Genomic DNA, 21,804 nt, shown 5'->3' with positions numbered 1-21,804 from the left:
TATTCGTAAGTCTCTTTAGAGCAATATTATGTTACATTGCTCATTTAATTTATGTTTTTGTAGATTAGAATGTCATAATATTTACACATGCGTTTTCATAAAACTAGATCCCTTCTCTCGTCTAACCTAACAAAATACATTTGATACAAGGACCCAAATTCTCCGGATGTTTCCTACTTCTAAAGAGCAAAGTAAATAATTTTCTTGAGTTGCGTTGTGAAATTAAAAAGAAAAAAAACAGGATGATAGTATATAAAAAAAAAAAAGCTTGCAAATAATGAGATCAAACAAATGCCTAAATCAGCAACTGCATTTGAAGTACATATTATATTAGAAATCAGCTTACTATTTAGCCTTAACGTCTTTCAATATCTCGCACAGTGTATCGTTAATTAATCCTAGATACACATTAGAATAGCAATCAGCAACGCAAGTACGCGTGTTCATCTCCACGTTTGGTCCTCCCTGACACCAGCTGCCCACAACAATAACAACAACCAGCCAACGGCGGAGTCCGCCTCTTCTAAACTTCAGTGGTTCGTCTGTTTCCATGACTCATGGCATAACGGCATTTACTACTCAGGAGAAGAGGAGTTGCTTGCATTGTAACGATCAAGGTTAAAGAAGCGCAGTTAACGTCTTGCAAAGTTGTCAACATTTTCAGAGACAAAGTTTATGTTGCATATTTGAGCTTTCATATGTGCCTTGGGTGCTTCATGAGTGAGAAGCGAATTGTCAAGATCCAGGCAGTAAAAGAAAATAGTGTATAACCAAACCAAAGAAATATTATGGTTACTGAACTTTTTCAACAATAGACTTATACAGGCCGCTGATAAAGAAGGTAAGAAATATGAATGAAGATGTTCACTGCTTTACTTATGTATGTAGCCTACATGTAGGAAGCTTATGGTGCAAAGTGTAGGTACTGCTTCAGTATGCTATTGAAATACAAGCTTGATAAGGATTGAAACTTAGTTTGCTGTCTGCAGATTATAGAAAAGTAGTTTCACACTAAACTATCAGGTATACAATTATGTCTGTTGGTGAGTACTATTTTAAGCTTTATAATTTTGTTGATTCTTGGTATCACCATTGTTACAGGCAGTTTGATATGAGTTTCACACTGGAGTGAGTGACCCCACCCTTAGCCAAAGATGACTAACATGGAGCGCTTCCGTCTGGCTACCAAAAACCAGCTCAGCCCAGAGCAGAGACAACTCTTTGATCTCGTGCTGGCCGCTGGCATTACCATCCACCCAAAGATCTTCAAGTGAGTCATGGAATATTGTCTCATGAAAATTATATAGGAGGGACACTGACCAAGTACAACAACAACAACAAAAAAAAAAAAAAAGGGTCCACCAAGATGCCAGTCCCCAAATAGAGTCCAAAGTGGTAGTCAAAAATTAAAGGATAAGTGTCTTGAAGGAATTCAAGTCCTAGGAAGGTGGAAGTACAGACGTAGGCAGAGGGTTCCAGAGTTTACCAGAGAAAGGGATGAATCCTTGAGAATACTGGCTAACTCTTGCATTAGAGAGGTGGACAGAATAGGGGTGAGAGAAAGAAGAACGTCTTGTGCAGCAAGGCTGCAGGAGGAGGGGAGGCATGCAGTTAGTAAAATCAGAAGAGCAGTTAGCATGAAAATGGCTTTAGAAGATAGCAAGAGATGCAACATTGCAGCAGTGAGAAAGGCTGAAGACAGTCAGTCAGAGGAGAGAAATTGATGAGATGAAAAGCTTTTGATTCCACTTGTCTAGAAAAGCAGTATGAGTGGAAGTCCCCAGACATGTGAAGTATACTCCATACATGTATGGATGAAGCCCCAGTACAGAGTTAGCAGCTGAAAGGGTGAGAAAAACTGGCAGAGACGTCTCAGAATGCCTAACTTCATAGAAGCTGTTTTAGCTAGAGATGAGATGTGAAATTTCCAGTTTAGATTATAAGTAAAGGATAGACCGAGGATGTTCAGTGTAGAAGAATGGAACAGTTGAGTGTCATTGAAGAAGAGGGGACAGGTGTCTGGAAGATTGTGTTAAGTTGATAGATGGGGGAATTGAGGTTTTGAGGCATTGAACAATACTAAGTTTGCTCTGCCCCAATCAGAAATTTTTGAGAGATCAGAAGTCAAGCGTTCTGTGGCTTCCCTGCGTGAACTGTTTACTTCCTGAAGTGTTGGACACCTACGAAAAAATGTGGAAAAGTGCAGGGTGGTATAATCAGTGTAGGAGTGGATAGGACAAGAAGTTTGGTTTAGAAGATCAGTGATGAATAATAGGAAGATAGTGGGTGACAGGACAGAACCCTGAGGAACACCACCGTTAATAATTTTAGGAGAAGAACAGTGACTGTCTACCACAGCAGCAAAAGAACGGTCAGAAAGGAAACTTGAGATGAAGTTACAGAGAGAAGGATAGAAGCTGTAGAAGAGTAAATTGGAAATCAAAGCTTTGTGCCAGGCTATCAAAAGCTGTGACTGCCCCTTGTTTTGTGAGACACAAAGGGAAACGTTCAGTGAGGTCACAGCTGGGTTCAATGTTAAGTTCACAGCACCCCCTGATCCAGTGCTTTAGACTCACTGGGAGTAATTATCGTTTCGGCAGGTGCCTACTGCCTTTTCTGCTTATATTTTTATGAAACTGATGCATTTGATTTGTAAAAAAACAATGCAGAGCAGGGTACCCATAGTGACAGAATAGGAGACATTTTTAAGACCTCCATAGAAACCTCCAGACACCTGTAAAAATTGTTCATGTAAAGTGGAGGAGAAAAAAAACAACACCAGATGGTTACTGGAAGATGCCCCACAGTGAAACTCCATCTCATTGGGCACTCAACCTTAGGAAAGGGTCCTCATTAGCTCTGGTTGGTATCCCTAGACCTGGGATGATCATCCAAAAATCAAACCCACTCCCTGTCAGAGAATGGAATAAGAGGGGAAGAAATCTTTTCTTTCATACACATCCCATTCAGCCCTATAAAGGGGAATAAGGACATTAAGCAATAATTATTACCATATAAGAATGATGAATTATCCAGTCTTTAAAGCTACCAGTCTTAAACAGTTAATTGCCAACTCTCAGCATTGGTCTTTTTAAATATAGACAGCATCACTAGTGTCTTTGATGTGCAGTGGCTAGCATGCCTGACTACAAATCTGTGGGGCTTTTGTCCCACCATTTACTTTGCTGTGTCTCAGGATGAGGGACATCACCCACCATGGGCTCCAAGGCCATTGAGACAGGTGATTGCCAAGGCCACACACAGCTGTAGCATATGCTCCCACCTTTACCTATTGTATGATCAGTCCTGTTGCTGATGTCACTTGCTGCTTTGTCAACTGTGACTAGCTGCCTTACTCTTTAGAAACTTACAGCAATGATAATTTATATACCTCTTACATGTCATATTTATGTGAAAGTTCAACTGGTATATAAAAGCATGTAGAAATCTTCAAGTAAAGATGAAAAATAAGAGCAGGAAAGCAGTCTAGATAATTACTGCCTACCGGACTCCACTTGTGCCTTGGATCTTTGCCTTGTTATCATTTGTTGGACATTGACATGGAATGTATTTACAGTAGCATGCATTATGAACTTCATTGTCTCCATTAGTTTTCTAATTACTCATTGTATTTCTTTAAAGTTTTCATAGCATACTAATGGTAATGAAATTCCACATTCTTAATTATTACCAAATACCTCACAGAATTCATGTGCATGTTTATTTCAGGGTGCTAATGGACCTTCTGGCACTAAATGTGCCACCTCATGCTATTCTCAGCCTTCTACGAGAGGTGCGTGACAAAATTCCACATGGCCAGCAAGAAGACATGAATGAAAACTTAACAGCATGGGACCACACCAGTGGCAGTCATACATAAGTAACAAGTGAACTCCTAGAGATGATAGCATTGCCAGACCCACTTTGCTTATAATACTATAACCATGTTTGTGGAGTTTTTACCCAGTGTTTTTGTAATGTGCAAGAGCTGGATTTTGTGATTTTCATATATTTTGCTTTTGTGATTTCATTATTTTATTATTATTATTATTATTATTATTATTATTATTATTATTATTATTATTATTATTATAAATATAGTATGTGGTTACAACAATTGTAAAGAAATATAAAGGGATGCCATACTCAGTCAGAAGTGTTGGCTTAGGGTTAGTAGCACCACCCTTGCTGGGTCTCAGTCTTTATGATGATGTGATTAATAATATCTCTCTCTCTCTCTCTCTCTCTCTCTCTCTCTCTCTCTCTCTCTCTCTCTCTCTCTCTCTCTCTCTCTCTCTCTCTCTCTCTCTCTCTCTCTCTCTCTCTCTCTCCACACACACACACACACACACACAAAAGTACAAGAACTGTGCAAGATTTACTATTTTTTTTATTTTATTTTTTTTTTTTTTGTCATACCTTTCCATTCTGAGAAGGTTTAGAGAAAAAACTAAACAAGATATAATAACCTGCAGGTAAATTTCCATGAATAGCATATATATATATATATATATATATATATATATATATATATATATATATATATATATATATATATATATATATATATATATATATATATATATATATATATAAAACATGTGGCCAGCTGTGCTATACCCAGTGGATGTAGTACAATGGTCCATGAGTCCCTTTCCACCAGGGCCTGACAGGGCTGATGGCTGAGTTTACAGGATGTATGTGTGTGTGTGTGTGTGTGTGTGTGTGCTGTGTGGTGGTGCTTTGTCTGGGCCACCTCGTGTGGGATTGCCAGTTTGATTATATATATATATATATATATATATATATATATATATATATATATATATATATATATATATATATATATATATATATATATATATATATATATATATATATATTCCAAAATGTCACTAGCCTGTTGTGTGTTCATAGTAAGGTGAGCCATATGGACCTCAAACAGGACTTGAGACTGACTAATGGGCTGTAAGTTGCTTTCTCTTCTGGGTAAGACATGGAGAAGATAAAGGTCATGCCAAAAATTTTGTCTTTTAGTGGATATGTAGCTACTTTTGAGTCAGTACCATATGGCCGCTGTTCTAATCTTTTACATAGAAATGTAGCACCAGAGTGTAAGAAGCTTTTCTTACAGCTGATTGTCACTCACTGAGACACCAGTGTTAACCAATGACATTGTATGTATGGTTAAATTTGAGAAGATCTATATTTTTTTGTTAAATTACATTCTTCCATGGCATGTAATATACAAAATGCTGCCAATATACTTAGTGAATTGGAATGAGGCTACAAGTGAAAGATATGGTATTTTGAAGACACTTGAGAAAGAGCAAGCTTGATGAGGCCATGGAGTGAAAGTAATGGTAATGAGGATATAATTGTATGTTTGTTGTTAAAGGTAACTTTAAGAGATGAACTGAGGAGACTTGAGACCACCTCCTCTTTATCTTTATTACAACAGTGAGACATGTTGTCTCTGCTACCTCATCTTTAAAAGATGTCAGCTTGGTATTTTGATAGATATTAGGATGTGGGATCCTGAGCATTTGAATGGTGATCAAATGGTTCATCATTTTATTAAACTGAAGGTTTTCAGTTTCTATGCCCACTTTCTGCTCAGTATGGGAAATGAGGTTATGGTGATGTTTCATAATTCATGCATGTCACAAGTTAAAATATCTTACTAGGTTGAAAGTTTGTGCTTTTTCCTTCTATCAGTCTGATGTATGCATTCAAGGCAAAAAGGATGTTGTTTGTGATGCTTCATGGGACACAAGGTGTATGTAAAATGCTATGGTCATCATGGGATGTCTTGAATTAAACCCAGTTTTAGAAGGAAGGGAAAACACCACCACCTTGAGTTGGCCAGAAAACCAGAAAGTGTTGTTTAAGCAGGATGATTGGCTAGGTATGAGAAAATGCATAAATGTATTTGTATTTTGTCCCACAAGTAAGCAAATAATGTATTCACAAACTGATAATGGAAATTAAACACATTAGTGAAAAAGTCAAATTCAGATAAAAAAAAAATTTGTCTTTTGTAAATGTTGTTGCTAACAAACTGATATTTACTGTATACAAAGTTCCATAGAATCAGGAAATACATATTGCATACCTTGCTTCAGCCACACTCTTACACAAATCTTGTCCACAAAAATGTTAGGCTTTGTAGTGCCATTGTCTTAAATGTTACTATTTAGCAAATATATTTTTCTTGAATGTTACTATTTAGCAAATATATTTTTTTCTTGAATGTATAATGAAATACTGAATCTCAACAGAAATTGGATGCTAAAGACCCCAGTTTCAAATTGTTAAGTCAGTAGAGCTAACTTTACTCTGAATGTAGTGTACTGACTAATGGGTTCTCACTGCTGTGTTATATTGTGGTGGTAGTGATAGCTTAGGCCTCAGGAAATAACAACATGCACCTTCTGAGAGTTCGAACTTCAACATATTAGCAAAAAAAGTGCTCAAAACAGATAAATTAGTCCGTTAGATATTAGTATGCAATAAAAAGTGATACTTGCAAAATAGAAATAGTAATAAATATTTCAGTTTTAAGATCCCTTTCATCTTGTAGTTCAACAGGTCTAGTGGCTTCCTTTTTGCCAGGTCAAGCAGTAACAGGAAAATAAGGTGTGCCCACTAAGGATGGTGGTGCTGCATAGTTCAAGTACAAAGTGACCCAGAGTCCCCTTGTTCAGTGCTATTTTTTTCATAACCTTTAAAGAAATTATAAGGAAAGCTTTAGATGGTGCCAAACTGAGGTTGTTTTAGGTGGTGCCAAACAGGCTGTTGTGGTTATGCTTATAAGCCAGGTGCACCACACACCTCAAAATTCTAGAATAAATATAATGTTCTTTTTCTACAAAATGTATCTAATAGATAAGCATTATTTTTACTATTCAAAAATTTCTTGATAAAACTATTTTATATGTAAAACAAAGTCTTTAAAAGTGAATATAAATTATATTGTTAATACAAATGAGGTATGGATTTATATATTTTGTTTTCCACAGTATTCTTATTTGATTCCTGTGTCAAGTATCATTGTATACACAAGTCATTGCCTGGTTCACTGTTAACACTGTATGAAAAAAGCTCTTGTTATTTGTATATTAAATGACTACAAATAATACTTTATGGTTTACAAATCCACAAGTTTCAGCCCTGCTAAATAAATATACTTTGTACACATTTTCTATAGAAAATTCATAACTAATGAGTAATGCATTGTTAATATTTAGAAATGCTTGTAAGCATAAAAATGCAATCTTGACAGAAAGTACTGACTGAGCACATTTTTTGTACTACACATCATTATAAGCACTTATTTATCTATAGATCAGGCAATGTTTGCTATTACAAATACTATGCTCTATGATCTACATTAGTCATTTACATTTCAAATAAGAAAGATTAGACCTGAGTAAAAGTTTAGAAGCCAGTATTGTCAGAGTTCAAGTGAATCACTGATGAGGCAATTTGTTTGCATTGCCAGTACAATTGTCAATGGTCAGTACAGCAACCACCAGTCAGAAATAAAGTTACAGTAATCACATCAAGCTGTCAGTGGTTACACTGTATATACTTGAGATCACAAACCAGCAAAGCCAACATCAGACTGGTTTCTTGCTATGGATGTATCAGTGCTGAGATCAGTTGGATCACATTTACTGCAATAATATCCAAGTAAGGTAATATGTTGACTGGGCTTATTTGTTACAAATCTTTCCAAAACATCTGCCTCATACAAACCCAAGATCAGTATTTGTAAGAGCTGATGCCACAGTGTTTGTGTTGCGTTTAAGGGCTGCCAGATTAACTTCTGCCAAAGTGTCCAAACTGTTGACACTAGCACCACTCAGTATCTTCTGTGCTGCCAAAGAACTAAAGGTTAGATTCAGCTCAGACAGACTTGGGTAAGTGCTGACAGACTTTTTATCATGTCCAACCTCTCCTTCCTCAGAACTTCCTGGGGAGGTTACCTGTTTCCCACCATGAACGACATAAGTGTCTGGTCTCTGCACCTGGTCTAGGGTTTGGCTACACATTTTTTTGTGACACTTATCAACATCCTGATACCTCATATTTCGTGAGGTTAAATCAGGTGTGGAACCTTTAGTGATGTGCTGAATATCAGGAGTTTGATGAAGAAGGTTAGTAGTTAGACCATGAGGCCGTTGAGGTGAAGCTACCACCTTTCGGCAGTTGTTCATGTGGTCTGAAGTGAGATCCAAATGAAGACTTGATCGCTGATAATGATGCTTCTCTTTGCCATTTTCACTCTGGAGTGGCTCTCCTATTTTCTTACTTGCTTTCTTACCATTAGGTGTATCAGCCTCAGTAACAATGTGGACATGATTTTCTATAGTTGACTTGGAATTTCCAGCTTGCTGATTTTTCTCAAATCTGCCATCAGGAGGTTTATGTTTTTTGGACTTGACATGTTTGTTGTGTGCAGGATGGCTTGTGGGACACCTATGCCCTACTTTCTCTTGTTTCTGTCTTGGACTTTGTTGCCTTCCAACAGGAATTTCATTCTTATCACCTGTCATATGGCAGTCTTGCAACACTTCTAAGAGCCTTTCTTCAGATTTAGATGGATCTACAGGCTGATGCATATAACTGACTTTGGATACCATATTAGCAGAAACTACACCTGATTCTTTGTTTCTGTGACCTATATTATCAGAGTGATTTCCCTTGGTACTGAAATTCTGAATGACTGGTGGCAACAGCTGTCTGTGGTCTGCAATATCTTCACTGCTTGATGAATGGCAACTTCTGTTTTCACTTCTCTGGTGAACTGGTGATTGATACCTATGAGTTCTGCACCTCCTCTCAGTACGACTGTGGGAGCGAGAAGCCCCCAGCTGAGGTGATGTGTGAACATGGAGTAGAGAGGTGAACCCCCTGGGAATTGGGGAGGAATGTTGACTCTCAGGAAGTGGTGGAGTAGAGGAATGAGGTCGTCTGAGACGGCGGGGAAGTGTGGCAGACCGAGGAGTCCACTGAGAAGCTGATACATGCCACGCTTTGACCTCACCCTGCTGAAGAAATATGACTTTGAATATCAACTAGAATATTTTTTTTTTTTTCTGAAAACTGTTAATGTAGCATATAGTTGAACAGAGAAAGCTTGAAAGAAATATATTAATAGAAAAATAATAATAATAATAATAATACCTTGTTAATAAACTTAACATACTATATAAAAATAATTTGCAATATATATATATATATATATATATATATATATATATATATATATATATATATATATATATATATATATATATATATATATATATATATATAGAGCTATTAGGGAGGGTTTTGTAATGAAGAGATGGGACTGGATGACATGAGGGAAAATGTCCCCTTCTGTGTAACTTTATTTAACTACAGTTTAGATATACAGGGCACCACCTGCTTCACTGATCATCTTTTATGAGTTCTTCAACATGCATATAAATGGAGAAGAAGAGTTGTAATAATCTAAATGTCAGTGTTGCCCTTTTGCTTTATGAAGCTTTTACCCAACATAGATTCAAAGATAACAGATAAATGTGTGTACTGAAGTAAAGTGTAGCTATGCATATTCTGCTCATCTTCATCTTTGCTCTATTTTTAAGACTGAAATTTCAACATCCTTGCATGTTTGTGTTTGGAAGTGTATCTGCCTCCCTCAAATAAATTTACAATTGCAAAATTTACAAAAATAAATGTATCTTATTTAAATTCCAGTGTATTTAAATTCACAGCAGTAGCAGATCACTTATTTCATTTGAGAAACCTAAGGCAAAAAGAAATGGTAAAACATTACATTCTCATAGATGTGAGGAATAAAAAAGAGAAAACATGATAATGATATACAAGTTCATGATAAGAATGAATAAAACTAACTAAAGTTTGCAAGAAGCAGATCAATAGGCTAAAATTCAAAATCATTGAAGACACTTTGAAAATAAATAAAAATATTTTTCATCCAATATGTAATCAGTTACCACAGTAAATGTTTTTTGCTAGATTTTGCTAAATTTTCTAAATCATCTAATACAATGGTGTCTAGAAGAGATGTATGTATCATGGGCTTCATTCAGGCCTATAAAAATAAAATGTGTTGGTAAGAAATTCCAATTACTAACCTGACTGGAAGTTTGGACGGCTACAGAGTGAAGATGGACAATAGGGGCATGACTATCACTCCACTCAGGTGGAGGAAACTGAGCAGCAAAAGAGGCAATGCGGCGTCGACCAGGAACCCTTAGAAGCTTGCTGAACACTGAGCCTCGCTCTCCTGTGGATTTTCTTAACTGAGTTAATCTTATCACTTTCTCCCCCTTCATCATCTTGTAAAGGTACAAGTATAAACAGTACAAAGGTTTAAAAAAACACAGATTTTTCCTACTTTCTTGCCTGTTTAACACAATAGTACAACTATAAAAGCTCAGCTCATTTCTACACCTCCAACATAATATCTGGTTTCTTCATTTTTCTTATTCAAACAGCATCAACCTTGTCTACATTTTCTTCCAGCTCTGTCCACTTTCAACAGTCTAGCTCCAGCATCCTAATAACATACAGATGATATGAATGCCATAGCAAGCTAAATTATATCTTGAATAAAATATACATTGTGATGACAGAATGTTCCAGACACAAATGAAAAAAATAAAAAAAATTCAACTTGCCATACATTTTTCTTATTTTTCTAGATCCTCTGCTTGTTAAGTTGTTTGCATTAATGGTGCTATAAATTACAAGGAAGCATGACTGGTTTACTCCCTGGGGATTTCATAACTGTTGGGTAAGCCGCCGTTTACATAGTTGAGCTGTTAACGAACCCAAATATGAGGCTTCAAAAAAACATTATGTGTATCCCCATAATTATGGTGAGACTGAATAAAGGTAGGACTGATCAAAGGGTGGTGAACACACAAAGAAAGCAGGTCTTCCAACCAAGCTACTGGCTTCTAACCCAACCAGATTTTCCAAGCAGGCACATAATCTGACAATTTTTGATTTCCAAACTAATCTACAGCTTCTATCCTTCTCTCTGTAACTTCATCTCAAGTTTCCTTTCTGACCATTTAATTGCTGTTGTGGCAGAAGGTCACTGTTCTTCTAAATCTATTAACAGAGGTGTTTCTCAGGGTTGTCACCCATTCTCTTCCTATTATTCATCAATGATCTCAGCTAAATTTCTTAACCTATCCATTCCTAAGCTGATGATACCACACTGCACTTTTCCACATGTTTTCACAGATGTCTAATCCTTCAAGAATTTAACAGCTCTTGCAGGGAAGCCACAGAATGTCTGACTTCAGATGTCTCTAAAATTTCTAATTGAGACAGAGCTAACTTAGTAAAGTTCAATCCCTCAAAAACTCATTTCCTCCATCTATCAACTCAACACAACATTTCACTGACACTCAGCTGTTCCATTCTTCTACACTGAACATCCTCAGTCTGTCCTTTACTATTAATCTAAACTAAAAGCTTCACATCTCATCTATAGCTAAAACAGTTTACATGAAGTTAAAACTTCTAAGTCATCTCTGCCAGTTTTTCTCAGCCCCCTCCAGCTGCAAACTCTGTACAAGAGCCTTATCCATCCATGTATTTAGTATGCCTCACATGTATGTTGGGGCTTCCACTCATACAGCTCTTCTAGACAGGATGCAATCAAAAGCATTTTGTCTTATCAACTCCTCTCCTTTAACTGACTGTCTTCAACCTTTTTCATTTCACCAAAATGTTGAATCTCTTGTTATCTTCTAATGCTATTTTCACACTAACTGCTCTTCTGGTCTTGCTAACAGTAAGCCTGCCGTCCTCCCATGGCCATTCTGCACAAGACTTTCTACCTTCTCTTATTCCTATTCTGTCCACCTCTCTAATGCAAGAGTTAACTAGTATTCTCAATCATTCATTCCTTTTTCTGGTAAACTCTGGAACTTTCTAACCGCTTCTGTATTTCCTCTTCCTAATGATGAGCTCTTTCAAGAGAGAGGTTTTAAGACACCTATCCTCTAATTTTCAAGAAATCATCCTGCCCTTGCTTTTGGGGACAGACACTTCAGTGGATCTTTTTTTTTTCTTTTATTACTCTTGGCTGGTGCCCCTCTTAAAAAGTAAATAAAGAAAATAAATAAAGGAGGAGCACACAATGGATGCAGTAACTAGTACTAGCTGTTATAATGATTCTAAACTATTGTCATAGCCCTCACCATTACTTGTCAAGTGCTTGTTTGATGGTCCCCCAATCCTCATGCATGTATGAAATATGATCCCTATTCTGTTAATTTTTTTATCTTGTATGATGATATTCACATATTAGTCCCTCTCTACTATGAAAACTGCATGAATTTTTTTAAGAAATGCCTGTTAATGTAGCTCTACATAGCAACTAGAATTTCCATTTAGCCTATGAATGAGTGTGAAGACTGCTCAAGTGACTCAGTGAGACTCAGTGCTCTGATGAGTGGGGATGTGAACAGTGTCTCATCCACACTCTTCCCTCCTCACAATTTTACATGCTGCTGGCATACCATAATCAAATTGAGGGCACCAAAAATTATTAAAAGTATCAAGATGAAAGAGACTACTTTCTCTTACAAGAGATGTGTAAAAAAAAAAAAAAAAAAAAATGGGGGGCGGGTGTGGAAAGGGGACAAAAAATGACTGATGTCACATCAAGCATGTGAGTCTCCCCCCAAACCTGACACTTCTGTTGCAAACTGTGACATGCCTTCACTCTGTAAATCAGTCCTGCCTGTTCCCTCTAATTCTCGGAAGCATGATTAATCAAGATCTCATATACAAGCATTATCATTAAAAGAAACAGAAGACTGGAATGAGTAGCCTAAGAAGCTCTGATAGCCTCTTGTAAAAGATAATAATCAAAATGGGTGACCAGGAGTACAATGTGTCCTCAAAGACAGCACTATTTCCCTTACACTGTTGATACTGACTTTGAGAACTGATGTGGGAAAGGGCATTTTACATTTACTGATAATACTGTTTAGGAGAGTGAATCTACATGTGAAATACAACAAATTATTTTGAAATTTCACAAATAAAAAAATTTGATGAATATGAAGAAAACTAAACTATGTTCAACAATCACATGCTGGACCATAAAACTGAAGTAAATCATGAAATAATAGAAAGCATTCATGTAAATCCACATCATGAAAAAGAAACCAAAATATGAATAGTGATGGGATGATGTGCTTTTGAGAAATAATGGTGTGTGCATCAAGAGAAGGCATGGTTATATGTTGAAAATTGAACTCCTCTTACGGATGAACTTGAAACACAAGTAGGTTACAATCACACATTCTTAACCCACAAGCACCTGAGCATCAAAGAGAGGCTGCTAAATTCCCTCAGGTGAAGAAAAAAAATTTGCTCTGTTACAGGGCCTAAGGATACTGCTGCTGTATTCCCTGCATGTCATAAGAGACAACTCAAAGGGACAGAATGAGGGAACTAAGAACCTTCTTCTCTGCATGATATCCCATGAACAGACATATGCTTTATCTCAGCCACCCCATATGGAATTGCCACCCTAGTATACATATAGATAGATAATGGAATCAACAAGAACTAACCTCTGATGCTGATGTCTGAGAAGTCTTGTGCCTGGTAGGTATGGACGGTGGCAGTGGCAGCAGCAGCATAATGAGAGACCAGGAGAGAGACTCTTGTTGGGGACAGCCTGAGTGAAGCAGCACGGCCAGAACTGTAGTGGCGGTGGTTGCGGTGAAGTTGATGGTGACTCAAATGCATTGTGTCCAGAGTTCCCTTCACCTTCCTGCCACTCACTTCACCTTCAACAAGATCAGTTGAATGTATTACAACTTTTAATCTGTAATATTTAATGGCTCAAAATTCATTTTTTTTACTTAGAATAAAAATAAAAGTTACTACACATTTAACCCACAAATGGAAATACATGTGTTATGTATAAAAACACACCAGGAAGGTGGAAATTCAATAGTTTTTGCTAACTGTTTGGTTACAGGCATTATTCATATAAATAATTCATATGAAACAAAATACATACAGAGAAGCCAGAAAAAACTTTTTTTTTGTGGTTTTCATGAAAATCTAAAATTCAAACACCAGCTACTACATTTGGTAACACAACGAGAATAGTGACACATGAATTCGAAATCCCCATGTGAGTGCTAAGAATAAATTTAGTTTACGCACAATATGACAGAGAAGCAGTAATCATCCACTAGAGTGATTAGATCATTATTATTTCATACTTCATCGCATTATCATTCATTACTATCTATAAGAGGGAAGAAAAGCAGAGTGAGATAGTGTGGAAGGAAGAAAAAATAAAGCACCATATTCTACAACTCTCTGAAGAGTCTTCCTGTGTATTCTTCATGTACTTTTCTTACAATGAATTGTTCTCATTATGTATTTACATGTATGTGTTTGTATGTCTGTATTTTTAATGTGTTGCATGGACTATCTGCCATTTCAGTTAACATGATAAGCCAATAAACCAAATAGATATGAATGCAAATACTCTCATGTACTTACTCTTCATTACACAATTATAGCATATCCAAAGTCAATAAAACACACCTGATAAAGTGGGAGTAATGACTGTGTCTGAGGCATGAGCAGCCCCAGTGATTAGTTCAGCCAAATCTGTCTGAGCAGCAACACTGACAAGGCCTTCCTTGGGCAAGACTGGAGCTTCATCCACTGGTGTTATGGAGGGAAGGTAAGTGCCTGGCTGGACAATGCCATAAGTAGCTCCAGTGTAGTACACCTTACACTGCTGGATGAGACTGGAAAGGGTGGCATGCACATGGGAAGGAGAAGGTGACATCATGGTAGGGAATGATGACTCCAGGGCTTCCCTCACAGCCTCAGCCCCTGCCTTGCAACCTTCCCTGGTTAGATGGTGTACCACCCAGCAAAGAGCATCAGCCAGTGGAGTGAACTGACCCTGAGGAACAACTGCTACACTCCAGCCCTGAACCTCTCCTGGTAAAGGAAATTCATTCTATGATTAGATTATTTGCCTACTGAACCTTACTTCATACAAACAAAATTTTTCTTAAATAACTGAAAAATGCTTAATATATTTAAATTATGAAACCTTTCTTTTCCTAAACTTTGCAATACATATTGGCGATGTACAATACCTAACAGTGCATTATTTGAAAGTAAAAAGAAATTATATAGCTGCAAATCATTTCCTCTCTGATACTGATTCATCAGGTTGCATTTGGTAATGTGAGAGAATCTACATATTATTTATTTATTTATTTTTATTTATTTTTTTTATGTAGGAGGGGCACCAGCCAAGGCCAACAAAAATGTAATGAAAAAAAAAAAAAAAAAAAGGCCCACTGAGATGCCGGTCCCAAAATAGGGTCCAAAGTGGTAGTCAAAAATTGAAGGATAATTGTCTTGAAACCACCCTCTTGAAGGAGTTCAAGTCATAGGAGGTGGAAACAGAGAAGCAGGCAGGAAGTTCCAGAGTTTATCAGAGGAAGGGATGAATGACTGAAAATACTGGTTAATTCTTGCATTAGAGAGGTGGACAGAATAGGGGTGAGAGAAAGAAGAAATTCTTGTGCAGTGCAGCCATGAGAAAAGGGGAGGTATGGAGTTACCATGATCAGAAGAGCAGTTAGCATGAAAAGAGCAGTAGAAGATAGCAAGAGATGCAACATTGCAGTGATGAAAAAGTGGCTGTTTTTTTGTTTTTGTTTTTTTTTTATGTAGGAGGGACACCAGCCAAGGGCAGAAAAAAAAAAAAAAAAAAAAAAACACTGAGATGCCAGTCCCCAAATAGGGTCTGAAGCAGTAGTCAAAAACTGAAGGGTAAGTGTCTTGAAACCTCCCTCTTGAAGGAGTTCCGGTCATAAAGTGAAAATACAGAGGCAGGTAGGGAGTCCCAGAGTTTTCCAGAGAAAGGGATGAATGACTGAGAATACTGGTTAACTCTTGCATTAGAGAGGTGGACAGAATAGGGGTGAGAGAAAGAAGAAAGTCCTGTGCAGTGAGGCTGCAGAAGGAGGGCAGGCATGCAGTTAGCAAGATCAAAAGAGAAGTTAGCATGAAAATAGCAGAAGATAGCAAGAGATGTAACATTGCAGCGATGAGAAAGAGGCTGAAAACAGTCAGTTAGAGGAGAGGAGTTGATAAGACGAAAAGCTTTTGATTCCACCCTGTCTAGAAGAGTGGTATGAGTGGAACACCCCCCCTTCAAGATATGTAAAGCATACTCCATACATGGACAGATAAGGCCCCTGTACAGAGTTAGCAGCTGGAAAGGTGAGAAAAACTGGTGGAGACATCTCAGAATGCCTAACTTCATAAAAGCTGTTTTAGGTAGAGATGAGATGTGGAGTTTCCAGTTTAGATTAAGAGTAAAGGATAAACCATGGATGTTTAGTGTAGAAGAGGGGAACAGGTGAGTGTCACTAAAGAAGTGGGGATAGTTGTCTAGAAGGTTGTGTCGAGTTGATAGATGGAGTATTTGAGTTTTTGAGGCATTGAACAATACTAAGTTTGCTCTGCCCCAAACAGAAATTTTTGATAGATCAGAAGTCAGGCATTCTGTGGCTTCCCTGTGTGAACCGTTTACTCTCTGAAGGGTTGGATATCTATGGAAAGACATGGAAAAGTGCAGGGTGGTATCATCAGCATAGGAGTGGATAGGACAAGAGGTTTGGTTTAGAAGATCATTGATGAATAATAGGAAGAGAGTGGGTGACAGGACACAACCCTGAGGAACACTACTGTTAACATTTTTAGAAGAACAGTGACCATCTACCACAGCAGAAACAGAATGGTCAAAAGACCATGAAAAAAGTACCTTTTGGGGGCTTCCTCTCTATGATGTATAGCATGAGAACAGGCTGTGTTAAACCAAGGTTTGGAAGGTTTAGGTCGAGAAAAAGAGTGAGGAATGTACGCTTCCATGCCAGACACTATCACCTCTGTTATGCGCTCGGCATACAGAGACGGATCTCTGATATGGAAGCAGTAGTCATTCCCAGGATAATCAGCAAAATACCTCCTCAGGTCCCCCAACTAGCAGAGGCAAAACAGCAGGGATTATGCTCCTATAATCATCATTACTACTAACTACATACTTTATACTAAATGTACTGTACACTTAATGATGACAGCACTATACTATACTCACCCAGCATGTTTAGTGAGTATCCTGGGGGTGCTGCAAGCAGTGATCTGGACCATGCCAAGGAGATGGTGCCCAAGGCACTGGCAGGTCCTCCAACTAATATTACTCCACCCACCAAGTGGCCCAGGTACTGCACAGCTCCTGCTGCCTCCACCAAATCTTTGTCCCAGGTGCATGCCACATTGGCTGCCTGCCATACCTGAAGCCATTGGTAAGGTTAGCAATATTGAGGAGGGAAGGCTAGGAAGCAATGGTTGTGCTGTTACACCCTTGAAAGACTTTTTTTTTTTTTTTTTTTTGGCGGGGGAGGTAAATCAAGGTGACTGCTGTCCACTACTTCACCTTTACCTGAATAAAGTTTACAAAAGTTTCATACTATGAGAAAGAAACCAAGCTGCTACAAGACATAATATCAACAAGGATAGAAAGCAAAACTTAAAGTTGCTAACTGCAAGGAGTCATAAGACCTAGTGGTTGCAGCGTTGATGGCACTATGAGAGAGAGAGAGAGAGAGAGAGAGAGAGAGAGAGAGAGAGAGAGAGAGAGAGAGAGAGAGAGAGAGAGAGAGAGAGAGAGAGAGAGAGTGAGTTTGTAGGAGTTACTGCATCACTACCTCACCCGAAAGAGGTGTAGGCCATCCTGATGGTTGGTGGACGCTGGAGTGGCTGTGGATGGATCATTGACAGGCGTGGCAGTGTCCCCACTACTGCTGTCACCACTGGCAGGAGAGGAGATGGTAACTTCCTTCTTGACTAGCTGCACTGCTAAACACCGCTGCTGAATCAGCTTTCTCTCCCCCATCTACGAAAGCAGAACATCTTATCTGAACCTTCCCTTGTATTCCTAGTCATATTACATATCAAGCTAAAAACATAATTTGAACAAGTTGTGAAGAGGAAGAAAGAAAAAAAAATGAGGCATGAGTTATACACAATGTAATTAACTAGGGTAGTGAAATCAAAACATTTAACTTATTATACTGAATGAAATTCGCCGATACATTTGTCTACCTAAATAAAGAGGAAAAACGGGTGGGAAACTGGCTACGTCCCTGCCAAGGATGGGATATTCCAGATGAGTAATCAAATAGTGCGGAACGCTCGGGAGATTAAAATTATGCAGTAATTAATCTTCCTCTAAAGTGATTTGATGCAACAGACTGCACCACATGAAGCTGGATCAGTTTCCCCCCCCTTTTTTTTTTTTTCTGGGTGGAGTCCGTCTCTCCCTCGGGCAAATCGGGTGGCGCGGCACTTGTAGATGGGAAAGGTAAAGACCACATCTCCAAATTAAATGCAATATGCTCTTTACAACACTACCAATGTGTCAATAAAGTAAATATATTCCTTACACACAATGACACAGACAGATAAAAATGGAAACACACAGGACCATGTCAAATACCCAAACAAACATAAATACCTTCACTCAAACCATCTCCGAGGCAGGAGCATCTTCTGTCCACACTTTCCGTTATCTCGTGGCTATGCCTGACTTCAGTTGATTCTCCGATCATCTGCAGGCAGCATCAAGATGAAACATTGTCAAGAATACTTTAAATGTCAATTTTTCAGTCAACTGATGTCGTTTATACACAGATAACTGGGACTTTCTCAGTGTACACCACCCCTCGACGACCCGAGAAGCACTGATTCTGTCTGACAGGTTCATGTTGGGAAAACTTGTTGTACCACACAAGTAATTTACTCGACATACAGCTCTTATCATTTCAGGACAAAGACTTGAAACGCTGAGAGTGAACGTGTTTTAAATAATACAAAGCTGCAAAATAATTTATTTTCTATTTTTATTTAGGATACAGTTTATCATCACACTCGTGGTTTCTAAAGCCGTGCCAGGAACCCATTGATCTCGCCAGACTACCTTACAGAGCCAACAGAAGTAGTTTTGCTTGTTTTGTTTTACTGCAGTTTGCCTTAGATATATCATTTTTTAATTCAATTGAGCAGCCTTCATTATGACGTATTACTGTGCTCTCTTACGTCTTAAGATAAAATTGTGCATCATTCATTTACTGGTTTTAGTTCAATAAGATTTGCTCATACGCCTGACACGATGTTGGCCGCGAGGGACGCCTGCGGGGAGGAATGACAACTTGTACTTTTTTTCTCTCTCACTAACTTCTCTCAGCTGGCTGGAAAGACAGCCCTACTAGTGCAGTCTTTGACAGTAAGGTATGTGTGTTTCTGTGAGCTATCACTTAATGAATGTCAACTTCTTAATATACAATAAAATAGAAGTGTAATTCAGGGGAGAAGCTTAGATGAGTATCAAGACCACACCCACCGCCTCCTCCCCCTTGACGCAGCACGTGGCTGTATTGTCAATTACGCTTTCACTATGTTCATGAAAATATACTTAGTTTGGCATATATGGTAACCATTACGTAGAATATCATTCCTATTTGTTATCCCTTTTGTTTTTATACTCCTCCGAGACTGTGTATCTAGTCATGAGCTGGAAGTGGAATTAGTGAAAATTGAAGGTGCTCAGGAAATTTATGACGACAGGTATGATTACTGTAATTAGCATTATTTTTGACCCACCGGTACCACTACGGATCAATGGTCGGTGATTTCCAGATAGGTCCTGTAATTCTAATGCCCGAAGTTATGGTCAGGTAGTGTTAGGTTAAGGTAGATAGGTTAGATTAGATCAAGATACACTAAACAAATCAAGCAGAATAGACTAGGTAAATCAAGTAAAATAGTTTAGATTTAAGTGTTAAAATCGCGACAGCCCATATCACCCCAATAATTACCCACTGGCCCTTTCACATTGATGATCCAATTTAGATGGATGAATATGTTGAGTCCCCTAATCGAGGTAGCAGTGGAAATAAGATAGGTTATGAGGCGGCAACCAAGCGTCTAAATTCATTTGATATTGACTGTTATAACTTATGCAAGTGGAGTGAGCCATGAGGGTTTTTTTTTTTTTTTTTTTCTCTCGTTTTCTTCTTATAATCTTATCTAATTCTTTTTCTTTTAAGCAGGCAGCTAATTAATTTATAAACATTGTTATTTTATTTATATAAGTTTACATTATTATCTTAATATTGCTTATTTAATTGTTGCTAAATGCGAGTATAACTACCGTATATGATTTGTATTTGTTTTATCTCTGTCTTTTGTTTCTATGTTATGTTTTTTATTTTATTTTTTATGTAGGAAGGACACTGGCCAAGGGCAACAAAAATCCAATAAAAAAAAATAAGCCCACTGAAATGCCAGTCCCATAAAAGGGTCAAAGCAGTGGTCAAAAATTGATGAATATCAAGTGTCTTGAAACCTCCCTCTTGAAGGAATTCAAGTCATAGGAAGGTGGAAATACAGAAGCAGGCAGGGAGTTCCAGAGTTTACCAGAGAAAGGGATGAATGATTGAGAATACTGGTTAACTCTTGCGTTAGAGAGGTGGACAGAAAAGGGGTGAGAGAAAGAAGAAAGTCTTGTGCAGCGAGACCGCGGAAGGAGGGGAGGCATGCAGTTAGCAAGATCAGAAGAGCAGTTAGCATGAAAATAACGGTAGAAGACAGCTAGATATGCAACATTGCGGCGGTGAGAGAGAGGCTGAAGACAGTCAGTTAGAGGAGAGGAGTTGATGAGACGAAAAGCTTTTGATTCCACCCTGTCTAGAAGAGCAGTATGTGTGGAACCCCCCCAGACATGTGAAGCATACTCCATACATGGACGGATAAGGCCCTTGTACAGAGTTAGCAGCTGGGGGGGTGAGAAAAACTGGCGGAGACGTCTCAGAAAGCCTAATTTCATAGAAGCTGTTTTAGCTAGAGATGAGATGTGAAGTTTCCAGTTCAGATTATAAGTAAAGGACAGACCGAGGATGTTCAGTGTAGAAGAGGGGGAACAGTTGAGTGTCATTAAAGAAGAGGGGATAGTTGTCTGGAAGGTTGTGTCGAGTTGATAGATGGAGGAATTGAGTTTTTGAGGCATTGAATAATACCAGGTTTGCTCTGCCCCAATCAGAAATTTTAGAAAGATCAGAAGTCAAGCGTTCTGTGGCTTCCCTGCGTGATATGTTTACCTCCTGAAGGGTTGGACGTCTATGAAAAGACATGGAAAAGTGCAGGGTGGTATCATCAACGTAGGAGTGGATAGAACAAGAAGTTTGGTTTAGAAGATCATTAATGAATAATAAGAAGAGAGTGGGTGACAGGACAGAACCCTGAGGAACACCACTGTTAATAGATTTAGGAAAAGAACAGTGACCGTCTACCACAGCAGCAATAGAACGGTCAGAAAGGAAACTTGAGATGAAGTTACAAAGAGAAGGATAGAAACTGTAGGAGGGTAGTTTGGAAATCAAAGCTTTGTGCCAGACTCTATCAAAAGCTTTTGATATGTCCAAGGCAACAGCAAAAGTTTCACCAAAATCTCTAAAAGATGATGACCAAGATTCATTAAGGAAAGCCAGAAGATCACCAGTAGAGCGGCCTTGACGGAATCCATACTGGCGATCAGATAGAAGATTGTGAAGTGATAGATGTTTAAGAATCTTCCTGTTGAGGATAGATTCAAAAACTTTAGATAGGCAGGAAATTAAAGCAATAGGACGGTAGTTTGAG

At 38.1% G+C, this 21,804-nt stretch overlaps 2 protein-coding genes across 3 annotated transcripts; one reads left to right on the top strand and one right to left on the bottom strand.

The window, feature by feature from the left end:
* Positions 1 to 461: 461 nt before the first annotated feature.
* Positions 462 to 7,141, top strand: LOC135104228 (mitotic-spindle organizing protein 2-like). Its single transcript, XM_064011374.1, has 3 exons — positions 462 to 841; positions 1,102 to 1,270; positions 3,730 to 7,141. The coding sequence occupies exons 2-3, from the start codon at positions 1,155 to 1,157 to the stop codon at positions 3,878 to 3,880; spliced, it is 267 nt and encodes an 88-aa protein (XP_063867444.1). The 5' UTR covers positions 462 to 841; positions 1,102 to 1,154; the 3' UTR covers positions 3,881 to 7,141.
* LOC135104223 (uncharacterized) lies at positions 4,240 to 18,867 on the bottom strand. 2 transcript variants are annotated; one of them, XM_064011357.1, is made up of 7 exons: positions 18,623 to 18,867; positions 17,819 to 18,001; positions 17,204 to 17,399; positions 14,620 to 15,027; positions 13,626 to 13,844; positions 10,155 to 10,306; positions 4,240 to 9,056 (listed from the first exon to the last, which is right to left on the bottom strand). In XM_064011357.1, exons 2-7 carry the CDS (start codon positions 17,999 to 18,001, stop codon positions 7,752 to 7,754), a joined length of 2,463 nt encoding a protein of 820 aa, XP_063867427.1. In that variant the 5' UTR covers positions 18,623 to 18,867; the 3' UTR covers positions 4,240 to 7,751. The 2 variants fall into 2 exon arrangements, with proteins under 2 accessions (XP_063867427.1, XP_063867428.1); XM_064011358.1 differs by having other exon boundaries at positions 4,240 to 9,053.
* Positions 18,868 to 21,804: the final 2,937 nt, after the last annotated feature.

This window comes from Scylla paramamosain, chromosome 10 (genome assembly GCF_035594125.1).
Source record: "Scylla paramamosain isolate STU-SP2022 chromosome 10, ASM3559412v1, whole genome shotgun sequence".
Taxonomy (NCBI): domain Eukaryota; kingdom Metazoa; phylum Arthropoda; class Malacostraca; order Decapoda; family Portunidae; genus Scylla; species Scylla paramamosain.
The sequence above is the reverse complement of the archived record's forward strand: the minus strand, read 5'-3'. Positions and strand labels throughout refer to the sequence as shown.